General features: G+C 54.8%; 2 protein-coding genes across 3 annotated transcripts in view; one reads left to right on the top strand and one right to left on the bottom strand.

Moving 5' to 3' along the window:
• The window catches only part of THOP1 (thimet oligopeptidase 1), a 29,504-nt gene extending 16,608 nt beyond the window's left edge, over positions 1-12,896 (bottom strand). Inside the window, exons 1-4 of the mRNA XM_003819247.4 lie at positions 12,653-12,896; positions 7,654-7,866; positions 3,364-3,512; positions 2,088-2,195 (exon numbers count right to left, since the gene is read on the bottom strand). Coding sequence (XP_003819295.1) covers positions 2,088-2,195; positions 3,364-3,512; positions 7,654-7,866; positions 12,653-12,668 — 486 coding nt within the window. The 5' untranslated portion in view covers positions 12,669-12,896. The remainder of the gene's footprint in view (positions 1-2,087; positions 2,196-3,363; positions 3,513-7,653; positions 7,867-12,652) is intronic.
• Positions 12,897-14,946: 2,050 nt separating this feature from the next.
• SGTA (small glutamine rich tetratricopeptide repeat co-chaperone alpha) overlaps positions 14,947-17,640 on the top strand; it is a 29,108-nt gene continuing 26,414 nt past the window's right edge. Inside the window, exon 1 of one of the 2 annotated variants that reach the window (XM_003819251.5) lies at positions 14,947-15,107. The gene's annotated coding sequence lies outside the window, so the exon portion shown is untranslated. Of the gene's footprint in view, positions 15,772-17,640 lie in introns of both variants that reach the window. The other variant, XM_055103664.2, reaches the window with a different exon arrangement.

Below are 17,640 nucleotides of genomic sequence, written 5' to 3'. Positions count from 1 at the left end.
TTAGGAGTTTGAGACCAGCCTGGCCAATATGGTAAAACCCTGTCTCTATCAAAAATAAAAAAAAATTAGCCAGCTGTGTTGGCGGGTGCCCGTAATCCCAGCTACTCCAGAGGCTGAGGTAGGAGAATCGCTTGAACATAGGAGGCAGAGGTGCAGCGAGCTGAGATCACACCGTTGCACTCCAGCCTGGGAGACAGAGTGTGACTCCCTGTCTAAATAAATAAATAAATGCATACATAAAAATAAAAATAACTGGCTCTTGTCCGCTGCGGCTGAGCTGAGGACCCCCAGTCCCCGAGTCCTGAGACGGACCCTGACTCCGCTTTCGTCAGTGCTGGTTTCACTGACAAACCCACCTGGCCTCTCTGAGTCTTGGTTGCCTCAGCCATAAGGTGGAGACGCCCCCTAACCAGGACAGCGGTGGCTTTATGGAACCGGAACAGGGACAGCCATGGGGCTATGGCTGCAGCCTGGGACCTGATTGAACTGTGTGCTTTCTTTCCTGTACAGATGCTCCCTGACTTAGGACAGGGGTATGTCCCAATAAACCCATCGTGAGTTGTGAATATCATAAATCACAAATGCATTTAATAGGAGCGAACATCACAGCTTAACCTGGCCTGTCTTAAGCGTGCTCAGGAACTCACAGCAGCCCACATTCTGGTGAGATCGCCGAAGGCAAAGGCTATCGGATATGAGGTGTTGGGTATCTCATGTAACTTCGGTTTTCAGTTTGCCTGTGCCATTGCAGGCTGGCTGGTAGCTGTGGCTGGCGCCCAGCGTCACAGGACAGCAAGTGCCCAAGTGGCCGGCCTGGGAAAGATCAGCATTCCAAGCACGGTTTCTACTGAACACACACCATGGTGAATCAGGGGCCTGTATTCCGATGCTTTGACATTTGGGTGCCTTGCTGGCCCTCGAGAAATGGCCCCTCCCAGAGACAGCCAACAGCTCGCCTGCAAACATCTTTCACGTGCAAATCAACCAGTCTCGAGCCCCTACACTCTGGGGCACCATCCACCGGCCCCCATTACCCTAGGGCCAGGCACCCGATGAGGGGCAGCCCCCATGCCAGGGCTGGCTGAGATGGTCCAGCCGGCCAACCCTGAACCCACTCCCCGCTACACCCATGCCTTCACAAGGGACCCCAGCAAAGGCCCTGCCCAGAGCACACCTCCTGACCCAGCCATGCTTCCCATGTGGCGAGCTGCCAGTTCCTGGGAACTGTGACACGCATCTTTCCAGTGGCGGTCGCCACTGCTCTGTTGGTGCCGCTGAACACTGGGCTTCTGCTAACACACTACGCTTGACTTCAGCGATGCGCTCCCAGCTCTGCACCAACTAACTCACGTCACCCCTGAGACGCCCACATCAGGCACACCGGGCAGTGGGTGGAGGGGCTCCCCTCGTTACCGAGCCTCTGCGCCCCATGTCTGTGTGGACCTGCCTTGCCAGAGTTCAGGTCCTCAGGCAGCAGAAAGATGGACATCAGGCCGGGGGTCAGCCCTGAAGGGGGGACGCTCCCGAGGAGGCAGGGGCAGGGGGCCACAGAAGCTCCACTGGCCACGCCCAGCACTCCCCGCACCCAGTACTCCCTGAGCCCAGCACTCCCCACAACTGAGCACTCCCCAGGACTGAGCACTCCCCGTGCCCAGTACTCCCCATGCCGAGTACTCCCCAGACCGAGCACTCCCCACACCCAGTACTCCCTGGGACCGAGCACTCCCCCCACCCAGCACTCCCCAAGCCCAAGCACTCCCTGAGCTCAGTACTCCCCATGCCCAGTACTCCCTAGGACCGAGCAGTCCTCACACCCAGCACTCCCGGCACCCAGCACTCCCTGTGCCCAAGCACTCCCTGAGTCCAGCACTCCCCGGGACCCAGCACTCCCTGAACCCAGCACTCCTGGTGCCCCAAGCACTCCCTGAGCCGAGCACTCCCTGAGCCCAGCACTCCCCGCACCCAGCACTCCCCCTGCCCTGCACTTCTCGCTCCCAGCACTCCCTGGGACTGAGCACTCCCTGTGCCCAGCACTCCTCGGGATCGACCATTGCCCACGCCCAGCACTCCCTACACCCAGCACTCACTTCCTGAGTCTCTCTGGGGAGGTGAAGCCCATTTCTCCGGCCCAGCTTGATTAGCCGCTCCAGGTACCGTGCAGCCTCGGGCCTCAGTGAGTCCTTCTGAACTTTCTCCTGGAATAAAAACATCAAAGCATGTAGGACGTGGGCCAGCGCAGCCGCTCCAAAGAGCAGTTTGGCAGTTTCTTAAAAACCTGATCATCCGGCCCCCGTGTGACTTGGCAACTGCACTCCTGGGCATTTATCTCAGAGAAATGATGACCTGTCTCTACATAAAACCTGTGCAAACGTTTGCTTTGTTTGGAAGAGCCCCACACTGACATCAGTCCAGAGCTCCTTCACCAGTGCGATGGCTGAATGGGAATTAGATTGCTGGTGGTCTCCAGGTCGGTATCGGGGTGTAGATGACACCATAGTTTTGCAAAACGTCATCACTGGGGACCTGGGCAAAGTTGGCAAAGGCATTCGATTCTTTCCTGCGCCTGCATGGGAACCTCTCATTGTCTCAACAGAAACTCTGGAAAGTGGAGGTGGGAGGATTGCTTGGGCCCAGGAGTTCGAGACAAGCGTGGGCAATGTTGTGAGACCCTGTCTGTATTTAAATAAAAAGAAATAACAATCCACGGCTATCATGGGTCACCCTGATCTGGATTTACCAAAGCACTAGGGCTGCATGTTCCTGAGACTGTGGGACACATCAGCACATTCCCGGGGGTCCTCGCCTAAGAGGATGAACAGCAGCAGGAGGGTCTCTGGGTCTCTCCTGATCATGTGACATCAACAGCAAAGGCCCCACTGCATACTGCGAGGAGCATCCGGGGGAGCAGGAGCCCACGCAGCCATGCCGCCAGGCCCTGCCAGCTCACGCCATGTGGGGATGGGGTGTTTGGGTCACACTAGGATGGCCAGGAAAGGAAATGAAAGTGCACATGTGTGGCCGGGTGTGGTGGCTCAGGCCTGTGATCCCAGCACTTTGGGAGGCCAAGGTGGGCGGATCACCTGAGGTCAGGAGTTTGAGAACAGCCTGACCAACATGGCAAAACCCTGTGCCTACTAAAAATACAAAAAATGGGCCGGGCACAGTGGCTCACACCTGTCATCCCAGCACTGTGGGAGGCCGAGGTGGGCGGATCACTTGAGGTCAGGAGTTCGAGACTAGCCTGACCAACACGTTGAAACCCCGTCTCTACTAAAAATACAAAAATTAGCCGGGTGTGGTGGCGGGCGCCTGTAATCCTAGCTACTTGGGAGGCTATTTGCACTCCCCGCAGGGCCCCCTCACCTGGAGCCACACGATCCTCTGGTACACGTCCTCCCTCATGCTCATCTCCACGTCGAACTCAGAGAGCTTCTTGTCGGCCTCTGTGCTGGCTGTCCGGATGTCCTTGGAGGGGGAAACATGCTGGGGGAAGTCAAGGATATTCCTCTGAACTAAAACAGGGGAGACCAGGGAGACAGGTGTGAGAACAGGCCCCAGTACAACTGGCAGGTGTTGCCCGGACCCCTCTCCCAGGCCTGTCTGCTGAATCCCCCCGTGAACTCTCTCCTGCCTCAGCCTCCCAAGTAGCTGGGACTAGAGGCACATGCCACCGTCCCCTCCAGGCTGGGCCCTGGGATGGAGAAAGGAGGTGCTGTTGCCTGTGTCCTTGGAGATCTTACAGACCGAAGAAAAATAAGGATTCAACTCAAAGCCCTCCAAGCCAAGGAGGACCCAACAGAGCTGGGTACGACGAAACAGAGGCTGAAGGAATTCCATTCCAGAGAGAGCTGCAGCTGCCGATGGTCACATTTAAATGCATAAACTACTTACAATTTCCTGAGCACATCTGTGCTTTAGGTTGAGTAGAGGAAGTGTCAGTGGCTAAAAAAGCATAAGCTTTAGGCCAGGTGTGGTGGCCAAGCCTGTAATCCCAGCACTTTGGGAGGCCGAGGCAGGCAGATCACTTGAGGTCAGGAGTCCGAGACCAGCCTGGCCAACAAGGTGAAACCCCATCTCTACTAAAAATACAAAAATTAGCCAGGCGTGGTGGCGCGTGCCTGTAATTCCAACTACTTGGGAGGCTGAGGTAGGGGAATAGCTTGAACCCGGGAGGTGGAGGTTGCAACGAGTTGAAATGGTACCACTGCACTCCAGCCTGGGCGACAGAGTGAGGCTCCATCTCAAAAAAGAAAAAAGAAAAAAAAAAAAAGCTTTAAAATGGAGTCATCCCATGACCCCCAAGACTCCAGTGCCAGGATCCAGCCAGGAGACATGAACACACATCCACACAGGAATCTGCACACGTGCACTCACAGCAGCACGATTCGCAATTGACAAAAGGTCCATCCACGAGTGAATGGACTGACAAGATGTGGCCTCTGCCCAGTGGAACATGACTCAGCCATGAAAAGGAACAAGGCTCTGGAACAGGCTGCGGTGTGGATGCAGCCCGATGATGTCACATGCAGAGAGAGAAGCCAGACACAAAAGGTCACACAGTGTGTGATGCCATTTGTTTTTTTTTGAGACGAAGTGTCACTCTGTTGCCCAAGCTGGAGTGCAGTGGTGCAGTCTCGGCTCACTGCAACCTTCAACTCCTGGGTTCAAGTGATTCTCCTGCCTCGGCCTCCCGAGTAGCTGGGATTACAGGTACCCACCACCACGCCCAGCTAATTTTTGTATTTTTAGTAGAGATGGGGTTTCACTATGTTGGCCAGGCTGGTCTTGAACTCCTGACCTCATGATCCATCTGCCTCGGCCTCCCAATGTGCAGGGATTACAGGCATGAGCCACTGCACCCGGCCATGTGGTGCCATTTCTACGAAATATCCAGGACAGGCCCATCCACAGAGACAGGAGGGGACGCGTGGGTGCCAGGGCTGGGGACAGGGGAGATGGAGCGTGACCACTTAAGGGTATAAAGTTTCTCTCTGGGGTTATGAAAATGCTCTAAAATGAAAGAATGGTGACAGCTGAGCAATGCTGCAAATTTATTAAAAACCACTGAAGTGTGTCGGGTTTTTTTTGTTTGTTTGTTTGAGACAGAGTTTCGCTGCTGTTGCCCAGGCTGGAGTGCAATGGTGTGATCTCAGCTCACCGCCACCTCCGCCTCCCGGGTTCAAGTGATTCTCCTGCCTCAGTCTCCCGAGTAGTTGAAATTACAGGCATGCGCCACCACGCCCGGATAATTTTGTATTTTTAGTAGAGACAGGGTTTCTGGATGTTGGTCAGGCTGGTCTCGAACTCCTGACCTCAAGTCATCTGCCTACCTCGGCCTCCCAAAGTGCTGGGATGACAGGTGTGAGCTGCCACCCAGCCTGAAGTGTGTGGTTTAAATGGGTGAACTGTATGTTATGCAAATCATATCTCAATGGAGCAGTTTAAAAAAACAAATTAGCCAGGCACGGTGGCACACACTTGTGCTCTCAGCTACTTAGAAGGCTGAGGCAGGAGGATCGCTTGAGCCTGGGAGGTTGAGGCTGCAGTGAGCCATGACAGCACCATGCACTCCAACCTGGGTGACAGAGCGAGACTCATTCTAAAAAAACAAAAAACAAACAAAAAAACCCCCTAATAATAATAATTTTTTTTAAAAAAAAGCATATACTTTGCAGCAGAAAGACCTGAATTCAAATTGCAGTCTGGTCACTACCTCAATTCTGGGTCAACAGAAATGTCCCCAGGCCTCGGTATGTCTGGAGGAGGCTCCGCACGTCTGGAGGAGGCTCCGTGTGTTTAGAGGGGGGGTGGGCTGGGCACGGTGGCTCATGCCTGTAATCCCCACACTTTTGGAGGCCAAGGCAGGCAGGAAGCTTGAGCTCAGGAGTTCTAGACCAGCCTGGGCAATATAGCAAGACCTCATCTCTACTAAAAATTAAAGATGGCTTGAGCCTGGGAGATGGAGGCTGCAGTGAGCCATGATCACACCACTGCACTACAGCAGCCTGGGTGACAGAGCAAGACCCTGTCTCAAAAAAACAACAAAAAAGCCTGTAGTGGGGGCTCTGGGCCAGGCCTGACGCTGGGGCTGAAGACAGAAAGAAAATCGGCTCTGTCCTCTCGGGATTTACGGGCGACCGATTAGACAAGCGACCGCAGGGACGACAGTGTCAGTACCGTGCAGGGGCTAATCCAGGCAGCTGGCATGGGGACAGGAGGAGGAGGAAGGGCTCCTGCGCGAAGTGGACTTAATCCGTGATCAGAGAGAAGCCAGGCAGAAGCCAGGCATTCAGCAGAGCACAGGGCCAGGGGCGCGAGGGGCCGGCTGGAGAGGCCCTGGCTGGGGGAGGGGGCCAGGCACGAGGAGACTGCGTGTCCAGGCACAGACGGTGCAGGGCACCGAAGACCACACCGAGGATGCTGGGCGTCACCCTGAGGGAAGCGGAAAGGCCCCGAGGGGAGCACTGGGGCCGAATTCAGTTTCCTTTAACGCTGGTCTCGCCACTATGTGAAGGAGGAGAGGAAAGGCCGCAGGAGGGGAAGGCGGGGCACGGGCGGGGGAAATGACGCCTGGCACCGCTGGGCACCATAAGAGGGAACTGGTATCACCTGAGCCTCATGAGACTCCTACGGGAGGGACAAGGGGCCACCACGTGGCCGAGGAGGGGAAACCGAGGTCATACGGGCTCTAAGCCACTTGTCGGAAGCCAGAGGGAGTGGGAAGAGGGTCAGGATTCCAATCAGGGGCTGCAGGGGCTGCAGGCTCGGGGTGCTTGCGGAGCTTCAGCCCTCCCTCCAGCCCCTGGCCCAGACAGCAAACCCTCTGGAGGCCTCATGGCACGGGCCACGGAGGCCAACCCTTTCAGCGGATGCCTTGGGAACACGAGAGAAGCCCTGGGCTTGAACTCAAGGATTCTCGATGGTTCCCAGCAAAAAGGCCTTCCGCTAGATGGAAGGGTGGGGAGTTGCCTCACTCAGAGCTCTCTGCGGAGACTCTCTGGGTCTCTTGGTCAGGCAGGTACACTGTCAGCCTTAGGCAGAGCTCGGGAAGCAGTGTCCCTAACCCCTGTCACTAGGCACCTCACTCCTCACCGTGAGCACAGGGACCCCAAGGAGAGGAGGAGGATCGGGCTGAGGGTGAGGAGGACGCCCGAGGTCACGAGGTCACCCCCGCCGGAGAGCGCAGAGGCAGAAGCCAAGGGGGCCAAGTTCAGTCATTCAGAGAGAAACAAATACCCGCCTTCCCGGGCCAGGGAAAGAGGCCAGACGGGGTCAGGGTTCAAGGCTGCTGGCTCTGGGAGAGGCTGGAGAGGCGTGCTGTTTAGACATATTTTCTCATCTCCGGCTCTCAGATCACACAACCAGGGAGTCCTTTGAATGGACGAGGCTGTGAAGCAGAGCGGAGCACGGGAGGAACTGCCTCTCTCCTACACCTCCAGTGACCAGCACCTGCCAGACGCCTCCGCCCAGCCATCTGATTTAGCCACCACGACCAGCCTGGGAGCAGGTGGCGCTGCCCTGTGCTCAGGGGCAGGGTGCTGGTGACACTTCAAGCCAGGTTCTGAACCGGCTCCGCGGGCTGGGCTACTCCTGCCTGCGGTGCCACCTCCCTCAGCACCTGCGGCCCACGCACAGACCCTGCCTGGGACTTACCTGTGTAGGTGACCTCCACATCGGCCAGCGCCTTGAGCGTGCTCTCATAGGACACGTCCTCAAACTCCTGGGTGCCAACCTGGTCATACACGCGCTTGGTCTGCTCGATGAGCTCCCTGGTGCGCTCCTCTATCTGCTGGGCACTCAGGTCCCACCGCAGGTCGTTTACCACAGAGCACGGAGATGCCGCGTCCGCCATGTCTCCTGCACAGGCTGCGCAGAAACAAAACCCAGTGCCGGGCGGGTCTGCTTTCGGTTCAGTTAGGGTCAAAGTCAGGAGGGCAGAGGGAAAGGAAGGGATCACCAGCTTCTCATCCAGAAGAGTGAGGTCCAGGGCTCTTGTAGGAAGCACAGACTGACCAGTCCTCTAGAGCAGGAGGCTACTCTGCCATCAATCCCATCCAGGGGACCCTGGGTGACACCTAGGACACATGTGGCTGTCGCGGCTGCAGATGCTCCTGGCGTGGAGTGGGTGGAGGCCAGGGATCCTGCTTAGTACCCTGCAGTGACCAGGACGGCCCCAGCAGAGAACGATCAGCCCGGAATAGAGATGATGCTGCTGTTAAAAATCCCCCTGCCCGGCCAGGCTTGGTGGCTCACGCCTGTAATCCCAGCACTTTGGGAGGCCGAGACGGGCAGATCACGAGGTCAGGAGTTTGAGACCAGCCTGAACAATATGGTGAAACCCCATCTCTACCAAAAATACAAAAATTAGCTGGGCGTGGTGGCACGCATGCCTGTAATCCCAGCTACTCAGGAGGCTGAGGCAGGAGAATTGCTTGAACCCGGGAGGTGGAGGTTGCAGTGAGCCAAGATCGCGCCACTGCACTCCAGCCTGGGCGACAGAACGAGACTCCATCTCAAAGAGAAAAAAAAAAATCCCCCTGCCCTAGAGTGGAGACACCATGCACAGATCAGCCTGTACAAACCCCTGGGTGTTCACAAAAGGGGAAGTCCAGGATCACCCACGCACTGCTCAACTCCTGCCATGCCAGAGGGGAAAGGTGAAGTATGGGGGGGTTTTTGGGAGGAGTCCCTTCTTCTATCTGCTTCTTCCACACCCCACACCCAGTGGGGGGAACAAGCAGGCCTCCATTCATGAACTCAACAAGAAAGTCAGCCTGGCGTGTGGCCGTGCCAGACCCACAGGTGCTACGGGCGAGTCATATGTGGCCCGGCCACTCACACCAGGGCCTCTCTGAGAAACGGGTAAATGGAGCCTGAAAACAAGAATGGCAGGCGGGGGCTCCTGGCAGCGAGAGCAGCTGCGGGAAGGGCGACTATGTGAAGTCAGTGCGGCTCGGCACAGAGAAGGTGGCAAAACCACCTGGAAACACCTAATCGTGCAGGGCCCAGGGGGCCAGCGAACAGTTCTGCAGAGGGTCCAGGGGGCCAGCAAACAGTTCTGCAGAGGGTCCAGGAGGCCAGCAAACAGTTCTGCAGAGGACCCAGGGGACCAGCAAACAGTTCTGCAGAGGACCCAGGGGGCCAACAAACAGTTCTGCAAAGGGCCAAGGATTTTCAGCTTTGTGGGCCACATATGGTTTCTGTCTCATCCAAAAATCATCTTCAGTTCCAGGGGTGTACAAAAATAGGCAGGCCTGGCCAGGTACGGTGGCTCACGCCTGTAATCCCAGCACTTTGGGAGGCCAAGGCAGGCGGATCACTTGAGGTCAGGAGTTCGAGACCAGCCTGGACAACATGGTGAAACCCCGTCTCTACTAAAAATACAAAAATTAGCCAGGTGTGGTGGTGCGGGCTTGTAATCCTAGCTACTCTGGAGGCTGAGACAGGAAAATCGCTTGAACCCAGGAGCCAGAGGTTGCAGTGAACTGAGATTGCACCACTGCACTCTAGCCTAGGCGACAAAGCAAGACTCCATCTTGGCCAGATGCTGTGGCTTGTGCCTGTAATCCCAACACTTTGGGAGGCCAAGGCGGGTGGATCACCTGAGGCTAGGAGTTCAAGACCAGTGTGGCCAGCATGGAGAAACCCCGTCTCTACTAAAAATACAAAAATTAGCTGGGTGTGGTGGCAGGCACCTGTAATCCTAGCTGCTCAGGAGGCTGAGGCAGGAGAACCGCTTGGACCTGGGAGGTGGAGGGTGCAGTGAGCTGAGATCGTGCCACTGCACTCCAGCCTGGGCAACAAGAGTGAAACTCCATCTCAAAAAAAATAGGCAGGCTGGAGTTTGCCAACTCCTGGTGTAGATGACAACGAAGGCTTTGAACTTCAATCCTGAGTGCAAGGTGGAGCCCTGGAAAGGGACAGGAAGGGGATGGGACAGTGGCACTAACAATCAGATGTGCATTTTTACAAAGGCTGGGGCAGGCACAACAAGCTAGCTCAGAACGCAGAAGCTGAAGTCAGATGGCCCGGGTGCGGACCCCACCTCTGCCAGTTGCTAGCTCTGGGATTCTGGCAAGAAACATTAACTCTCAGGCTTCCCACCTGCAAAACGGGAACAATTCAGGGTGCAGAGAACAAGAACCGTCTAAGAATTCAGTGAGGTATGAAGGCAAAACATCTTGTATCCTGAATACCACCAGAAAGTTTTCAAGAGGTAGCTGTTATTACAGACCATGCTCTCCTGTCCAAAAAGTCTTGGGGCCAGGGACATTTTAACATTCAGAATTTCCCCCCATTGTAGAACAGTATTAATAGAGTCCAAGTGCCATGTATTCCAAATCACTAGGGAGGCTGAGGCAGCACTCCGAAATCAAATTACTCTTTCTGCAGTGAGATGCAGGAATACGCACCAGGGTCTCTCTCTGTCTGCACTGTGGCCATCGGGGCCGGATCGTTTTCTGGGGTGGAGCTGTCCTGGGCACTGCAGGGTGCTGAGCAGCGTCCCTGGCCTCCATCCATTCCGTACCAGGCGCGCCCCCCAACTGTGACAACCACAAATGTCCCCAGACACCGCCCAGTGTCCCCAGAGGTAGCACAATCACCCCAGCTGAGAATCAATGATATTCGCTAAGTGGGAAAAAGAAAGGCTCTCAGTCGGTCAGTTGAGGTCATTTTCTGGCCAAATGACTTTGCTGTAAACTTAAGGCAAACCTTTCAGTTTACAGAGTATTTAGGATTTTAGAACTGCAAAAAAGGGACTGTGGATCTACATTAAACCGTGGGGTAAAGAAGAGCTTCAGGGGCTCAGAAAGGATGGAGATCGATGGGAACTGGAACTGTCAGAAAATTCTCCTGCAGGAGTTAGGATTTGAAAAACTTGTGGACGTCAGTTCATCCTGTAAATATTTACTGATTGTGCCAAGGATCCAGTAGCAAACAAGGCAGACAACATTCCTTCCTTCCCAAGGCCTGAATATCCCTGATTATCATTATTACAATTATCACCCTCATCGCAATGGGCTGGACAAAGAGCTGGGGGAGTGTGGCTGGGCAAGAGAAAAGCCAAGGATGGGGCGAGGAGTTGCTTCAACAACCTGAGTGACCTTCTAAAACCCAGGCCGGGCACGGTGGCTCAAGCCTGTAATCCCAGCACTTTCGGAGGTCGAAGCAGACGGATCACTTGAGGTCAGAAGTTCGAGACCAGCCTGGCCAAGATGGTGAAACCCCATCTCTACTAATAATACAAAAATTAGCCAGGTGTGACGGGCGTGGTGACTCACGCCTGTAATCCCAGCACTTTGGGAGGCCGAGGCGGGTGGATCACGAGGTCAGGAGATGGAGATCATCCTGGCTAGCACCGTCTCTACTAAAAATACAAAAAAAATTAGCTGGGCGTGGTGGCAGGCGCCTGTAGTCCCAGCTACTCGGGAGGCTGAGGCGGGAGAATGGCGTGAACCTGGGAGGCGGAGCTTGCAGTGAGCCGAGATCGCGCCACTGCACTCCAGCCTGGGTGACGGACCAAGACTCTATCTCCAAAAAAAAAAAAAAAAAAAAAAAAAAAAATTAGCCAGGTGTGGTGGTGGGCGCCTGAAATCCCAGCTGCTTGGGAGGCTGAAGCAGCATAGCTTGAACCCGGGAGGCGGAGGTTGCGGTGAGCCTGTGTGAGCAGAGATTGCACCACTACACCCCAGCCTGGGAGACACAGACTGTCTCAAAAAATAAACCAACAAATAAATAAATAAACAGTACACAGGTCACATCGCCCCTTTGCCTCTAAATTAAAAGGGTCTTGGCTGGGTACAGTGGCTCATGTCTGTAATCCCAGCACTTTGGGAGGCCGAGGCAGGTGGATTGCTTGAACCCAGGACTTCAAGACCAGCCTGGGCAACATGGCAAAACCTCGTTTCTACAAAAAATTAGCCAAGTGTGGTGGTGCAGGCCTGTAGTCCCAGTTACTCAGGAGGCTGAGGCGGGAGGATTGACTGAGCACAAGAGTTCGAGGCTGCAGGGAGTCGTGATCGCACCACTGCACTCCCGCTTGGGCGACAAAGTAAATAAATAACAAAATTAAAAGGTCCCCTCGTTACGTTCCAGCCAAACTGACTTTCTGCTCTCCAAACACGTTCCCTCCTCCCGGGACGCCTCCTTCCCCGGTCTTGGCAGGACACCTGCTTCTCCCAATCAAGCAAGCCGACGCTCACCTCTTCAGAAAAGCCCCCTAGGACCACCCTCTCTCTAAAGACGTGTCCCTGGGACTGCCCCGTTCGTGTTTATCTGCACCAGAGCACCGATCCCTCCCTATCTTCGATCCTCTCTTATTTAATTTTTGAATGTCTGTCTCTGGCTCTAGAATTCCAGGAAAACGGGGACTGGAGTCGTTAAATCACGGCCTCCCCAGAGTCCGCCACGGGGCCCGACCCATCCGGAAGGGAAGCGCCATCAACTTTGCAGAATGAATGAAGCGCTGGAAAAGCTGGTTCATTCATTCGGCAAACGAGAGAGCAGGGTCGTCCACCTCCCCCGCTGCCCCTCCAGCCCGGCCGAGGGTGGCTCGGGGGTCGCTTCGCTCCAGCCTTAGGCCCAAGTCGCGACCCCGGGAGGAGCGAGGGTGCAGGGGACGCCCGGGTCCGGCGAGCGGGGTAGTCGGTACCTGCGGGGGGCTTCATGGCGGGTGGGTCTGCGCCTGCGGCTCCCTCCCTCCTTCCACCTGCTACGCGTCCAGCCACCTCGGCCACTGAGGCCGCCTGCCTCGGCCCAACCGCCGCCACCGCCGCCACGGCCGCCTGAGGACCAAGGGGCCCGCCGCCCGCGCTCCCGGGGCATGCTGGGGCGGCGCGCGCACAGGGAGGGCAGGACGCACGCGCCTCTGAGCCCCGCCCACAGCTAAAGGAGGAGGGCCGGGACGCTGGAGCCCTCTGCGCACTCGCCGTAACCCTCCTGGTCCGTTATTGGTCTCGGAGGTGCGTGGGCGGAGCCTCTTGCTCTACCATTCCAGAGCCGCTGGGGTGGCTAGGAAGGACGGTTTCCTTGGAAACCGCGCACGCCGCTGACGCCTCTGAGCCTCTGCGCGGCTCATTGCACTGAGACTTCGCTTGGGCTTCAGGCTACCGCGTTAATGTGTACTTGCCTCGCTTCTTATAGCTGTGTGTTGGGCCAGTGTTATTATTGATCACTTACTGTATCCCAGGCCCACTTTCCAGCATCTGAATCCGACGAATCAATTAAATTAACCAGAAGTTTTGGTGCTTTGGTTGTTTTTGAGACGGAGTCTCGCTCTGTCGCCCAGGCTGGAGTGCAGTAGCAGCTATCTCGGCTCACTGCAACCTCCGCCTCCCTGGTTCAAGTAATTTTCTTGCCTCAGCCTTTCCAGGAGCTGGGACTACAGGCGCCAGCCCCCACCCCGGCTAATTTTTGTATTTTTAGTAAAGAGGGGGTTTCACCATGTTGGCCAGGATGGTCTTGATCTCTTCACTTCGTGATCCGCCCGCCTCGGCCTCCCAAAGTGCTGGGATTACAGGTGTGAGCCACCGCGTCGGGCCAAGTTTTTTTTTTTTTTTTTTTTTGTCAGAAACAAAAGCAAGTAAACGGATTCATGTCAAATAACAGGTGTTTTGGAACAGTGCAGTAGCCTGACCTACATGCAGTGTTGTGGGTTAAAACAAAAAACATCTTGAACCATCTGTCTTGAACTGTTAGGGTACCCAGGAAAAACAATGTACTACAATTAAACTGGCAAAAACCAAAACAACCGACCTCCTTTCTTCCCTTTTTTTGTTTTTGTTTTGTTTTGTTTTGCTTTGGAGGGGCTGGAGGGAGTCTCGCTCAGTCGCCCAGGCTGGAGTGCAATGGCGCGATCTCGGCTCGCTGCAACCTCTGCCTCTCGGGTTCAAGCGATTCTCCTGTCTCAGCGTCCCGAGTAGCTGGGACTACAAATGCCCGAACCACGCCCGGCTAATTTTTGTATTTTTAGTAGATACAGGGTTTCACCGTGTTGGCCAGGCTGGTCTCGAACTCCTGACCTCAAGTGATCTGCCCCCGGCCTCCCAAAGTTCTGGGATTACAGGCGTGAGCCACCACGGCCGGCCTCACCTCCTTTATTTCTGCAAAAGAAATTAAAATTATCCACGCCATTAATCGTGCATGTATTTCGAGTAGGACGAAAATGAATTGGGAGAACATTTCTGGCAACTGTAACTTAAGATGGTGATCAGTTTTCTGTCGTCCTTGGAAATGTCTCATCACATGTCTTGAGCAACACCAAGCTTAATTTTACATCGGCCTTCATTTTCGCTGTTCCCTGTGCCTGGGGTCCGTTTGGACTTTCCTATCCTTGAAATCCAAATCTAGAGGATGATCTTTCCTAGCCATCCCATGCAACTTAGCTCCCAGTGACAATCACACTACCTTCATTTTTTTTTCTTAGTGTTTGCTGTGAAATTTCTTGTTTCTCTATTTATGTACTAGTTTATTAGTTTATAGTCCGTCTACCCCAATGCAAAATAATGAGTAGACACCTTGCTGGTTTTTATGGCTGCTTTGCAATAAATATTGAATGAATATTAGGCACCTGCTGTCTACAAATGACTCTATACTCACAAACGTCTCACACTGCATGAAAGAATGCATTTGTGGGTGAGTAGATGGGTGGGTGAATAAATGAACAAAGATAGTAAGCGGGTAACATAGTAAGCGGGTAACACTGACTCCCATTCATTGCGCAGCTGTGACGCTCTAGAGTCCAGGTGTCCAAACGCGGCTGCACCACGTGGCCGGCCCAGCACCACGTGGTCAGCTCGGCGACCGGCTGGAGTCAGCCACTGTTCCACCGTGCACCGCTTCATTCCTGCTCTAGAGGGCAAACCAGCCCCGATTTCCGGCCTCCATTAGGTCGCAGAGGTCAGTTGCCCTAACGACCAGCTGGTTCCCGCCTCTACGTTGCGTCACTTCCTTCCACGCCCACCTCCATCATTAACGCGCCTGTGCAGAAGGGAAGCAACTCCCGGCGCATTTCTTTTGCGCAGGCGTCGCGCCCTGGGGCCGGGGCCGGGCGGCACCGCGGTGCGCAAGCGCAACCGTCGGTGGGTCGGGTATCGGTCGCCTGAGAGGTGAGTGAGGGGCACTACGCTGAGCCTGGCGGGTCTGGGGTCTGCGGCTCGGGGCCCACGGGGCCCCAGAGCTCGTAAGAGGTTGGGGATCGTGAGGCCAGGGTCACCGCGACCCGCGGGGTCCTGTGAGTAGGCGGTGCGGAGGGGAAACTGAGGCCGGGCGCCATCGGGCAGGCCCTTCGAGCCCTGATCTCCCTTCCCCGGGCCCCAGGTCCTGGAAATGCTGGTCCGCGGCCTGGTGGCGAGGACGGCGGGAGGGGAAGGCGCCCCGCATGCGGTGAGCGCTCGCTGGGTGTTCGCTGCCGTTCGGCTCTTATTAACCGCCTGGAAACGTCGTCCCTGTGACTCAGGGACCCCCGTTTGTGGGGACTGAAGTCGGAACTCTGGTTCCAGCGCCGCCAGTCCCTACCTGGGTGACCTTGCCCAGCCTCTTGGCTTCTCGGAGCCTCAGTTTTCCCCTCTGTAAAATGGGCGTTGTTCAAAAGTCCCTGCCTAGGAGAAGGAGAGCCGCAGGGTCCAGCGGAATCTGAGAACTCCAAAGAATTAGCAGGCGTTCGTCTTATATCATGTTTAGAGTCTTCTTCTGCATATCGTGCTAGAGGTGGGGGAAATCTGGGATTCAGGACCAGTCCACCACCACCTCCCACCCGCTGTGTAAACCTGGGTGAGTCGCCTTCCCTCTCTGAGCAAACCGTTCCTTCTTTCGTAAACGAGTTGTAAAAGCAGATGCCTCGGAGGGTCATTATGAGGATAAACCCACATTCAATTATTTGATCAGGTGCCTGGAACTTGATAAGAGAGAGCTGGCTTGAGAATAGCTGTTTTTGTTTTTAGGTGCCAGAAAATTGCAGTGTAGTGTGCCCCTCAGAGGTTGAATGATTGTCCCATTTTCTTTTGTTTCTGTCTCTGATTATTCGTTTTGTCTGCCTTTTCCCTCCCTTGACCAGTGGTTCTCAACCAGGAACAATTCTGTGCCCCAGGGATTCTTGGTGACATTTGTGCTTGTCATGATTTGGGGGACCCCCTGGTTTGGAGTCGGTGGAGGCCAGGGTTGCTGCTCGGCACCCTGCAGTACCCAGGACGGCCTCACCCCAGAAAATGATCCAGCTTTAAATGTCAATAATGCTTTAAAAACCCTACCATACGGGCGGATCACCTGAGGTCAGGAGTTCAAGACCAGCCTAGCCAACGTGGTGAAACCCCGTCTCTACTGAAAATATGAAAATTAGCTGGGCATGGTGGTGTGCACCTGTAATCCCAGCTACTCAGGAGGCTGAGGCAGGAGAATCCCTTGAACCCAGGAGGCAGAGGTTGCAGTGACCCAACATCACGCCACTGCACTCCAGCCTGGGCGACAGAGCGAGACCCTGTCAAAAAAAAAAAAAAAAATCTACCCTAGATCAGTGATTCTTCACCAGCATGGGCAGCTGGGACTGTGTGGGCCCGGGAAATGGTGTACAAAGTTTTGTGTGTGCACCCAATTTCATGTAGAGAGAAATGGGTACTTCGGAGTTTAGCTTCTCAAGTCAGACTGCCTGGGTTCAGAACTCCTGATTTTCATCCTCGGAGCTGGGTGGTCTCGGGTGGTCCCCATCTTTCCAAGCCTCAGTTTTTCTTCTGTGGAATGGGGATTATAATAGTAACCACCTCAGGTGTGTGAGGATTAAACCAGGCAAGTATCAGCAAACTGACCAGAAGGCCAAATCCACCTCTGGCCTGTTTTTGTGAATGAAGGTTTGTAGGAACACAGCCACACTCCTTGGTTTATGCGTTACCTGTAGTTGATTTCGAGCTAAGAAGGCACAGTTGAACAGTTGCCGTAGGGAACTTAACGCCTGCAGAGCTGAAGACAATCTGGCCCTTTTCAGAAAAACCTTTGCTGACCCCTAAAATAAGCTATTGCATGTACAGCACTTAGCTGGGTGCCTGGAAAGCTGTAAGCACGCCAAGGATTTGAGCTGAGGTTTATAATTAAATCTTCCTAGAAGGGTGAATGATTCCAAATGCGGGTGAGCTCTGCCCCAGATTGGAGGATCCTTGAGAGCTGTCGTCTTACTCAATTCTACATTTTTTCTTTTTTATGCCAAGACCCAACAGTGGCTCTGGTAGGAAGTGCTCAGTACAGGCTGAAGGAACAAAGGGGTGGTTTGAGATAGGGTCTTGCTCTGTCGCCCAGGCTGGAGTGCAGTGGCGCAATCTCTGCTCACTGCAGCCTCGACCTCCCAGGCTCAGGCCCTCCCACCTCAGCCTCCTGAGTAGCTGGGACTACAAGTATGCACTACTACACCCAGCTAATTTTTGTATTTTGTTTTAGAGATGGGGTTTCACTGTGTTGCCCAGGCTGGTCTTAAGCTCCTGGGTTCAAGTGATCCTCCACCTTGGCCTCCAGAGTTCTGTGATTACAGGCATGCCCCACTGCACCTGGCCCGTTTTCTCTTTTACTGAGGTGGAAACAGAGACCCAGAGAGAAATGGCCTCCCCAAGGAACGTGACCATGTGGCTGTGAATTTTTCAACAATCGCAGGCTTTCCTG

Source organism: Pan paniscus, chromosome 20, assembly GCF_029289425.2.
Source record: "Pan paniscus chromosome 20, NHGRI_mPanPan1-v2.0_pri, whole genome shotgun sequence".
NCBI lineage: Eukaryota > Metazoa > Chordata > Mammalia > Primates > Hominidae > Pan > Pan paniscus.
This window is presented reverse-complemented; position numbering and strand designations above follow the sequence as displayed.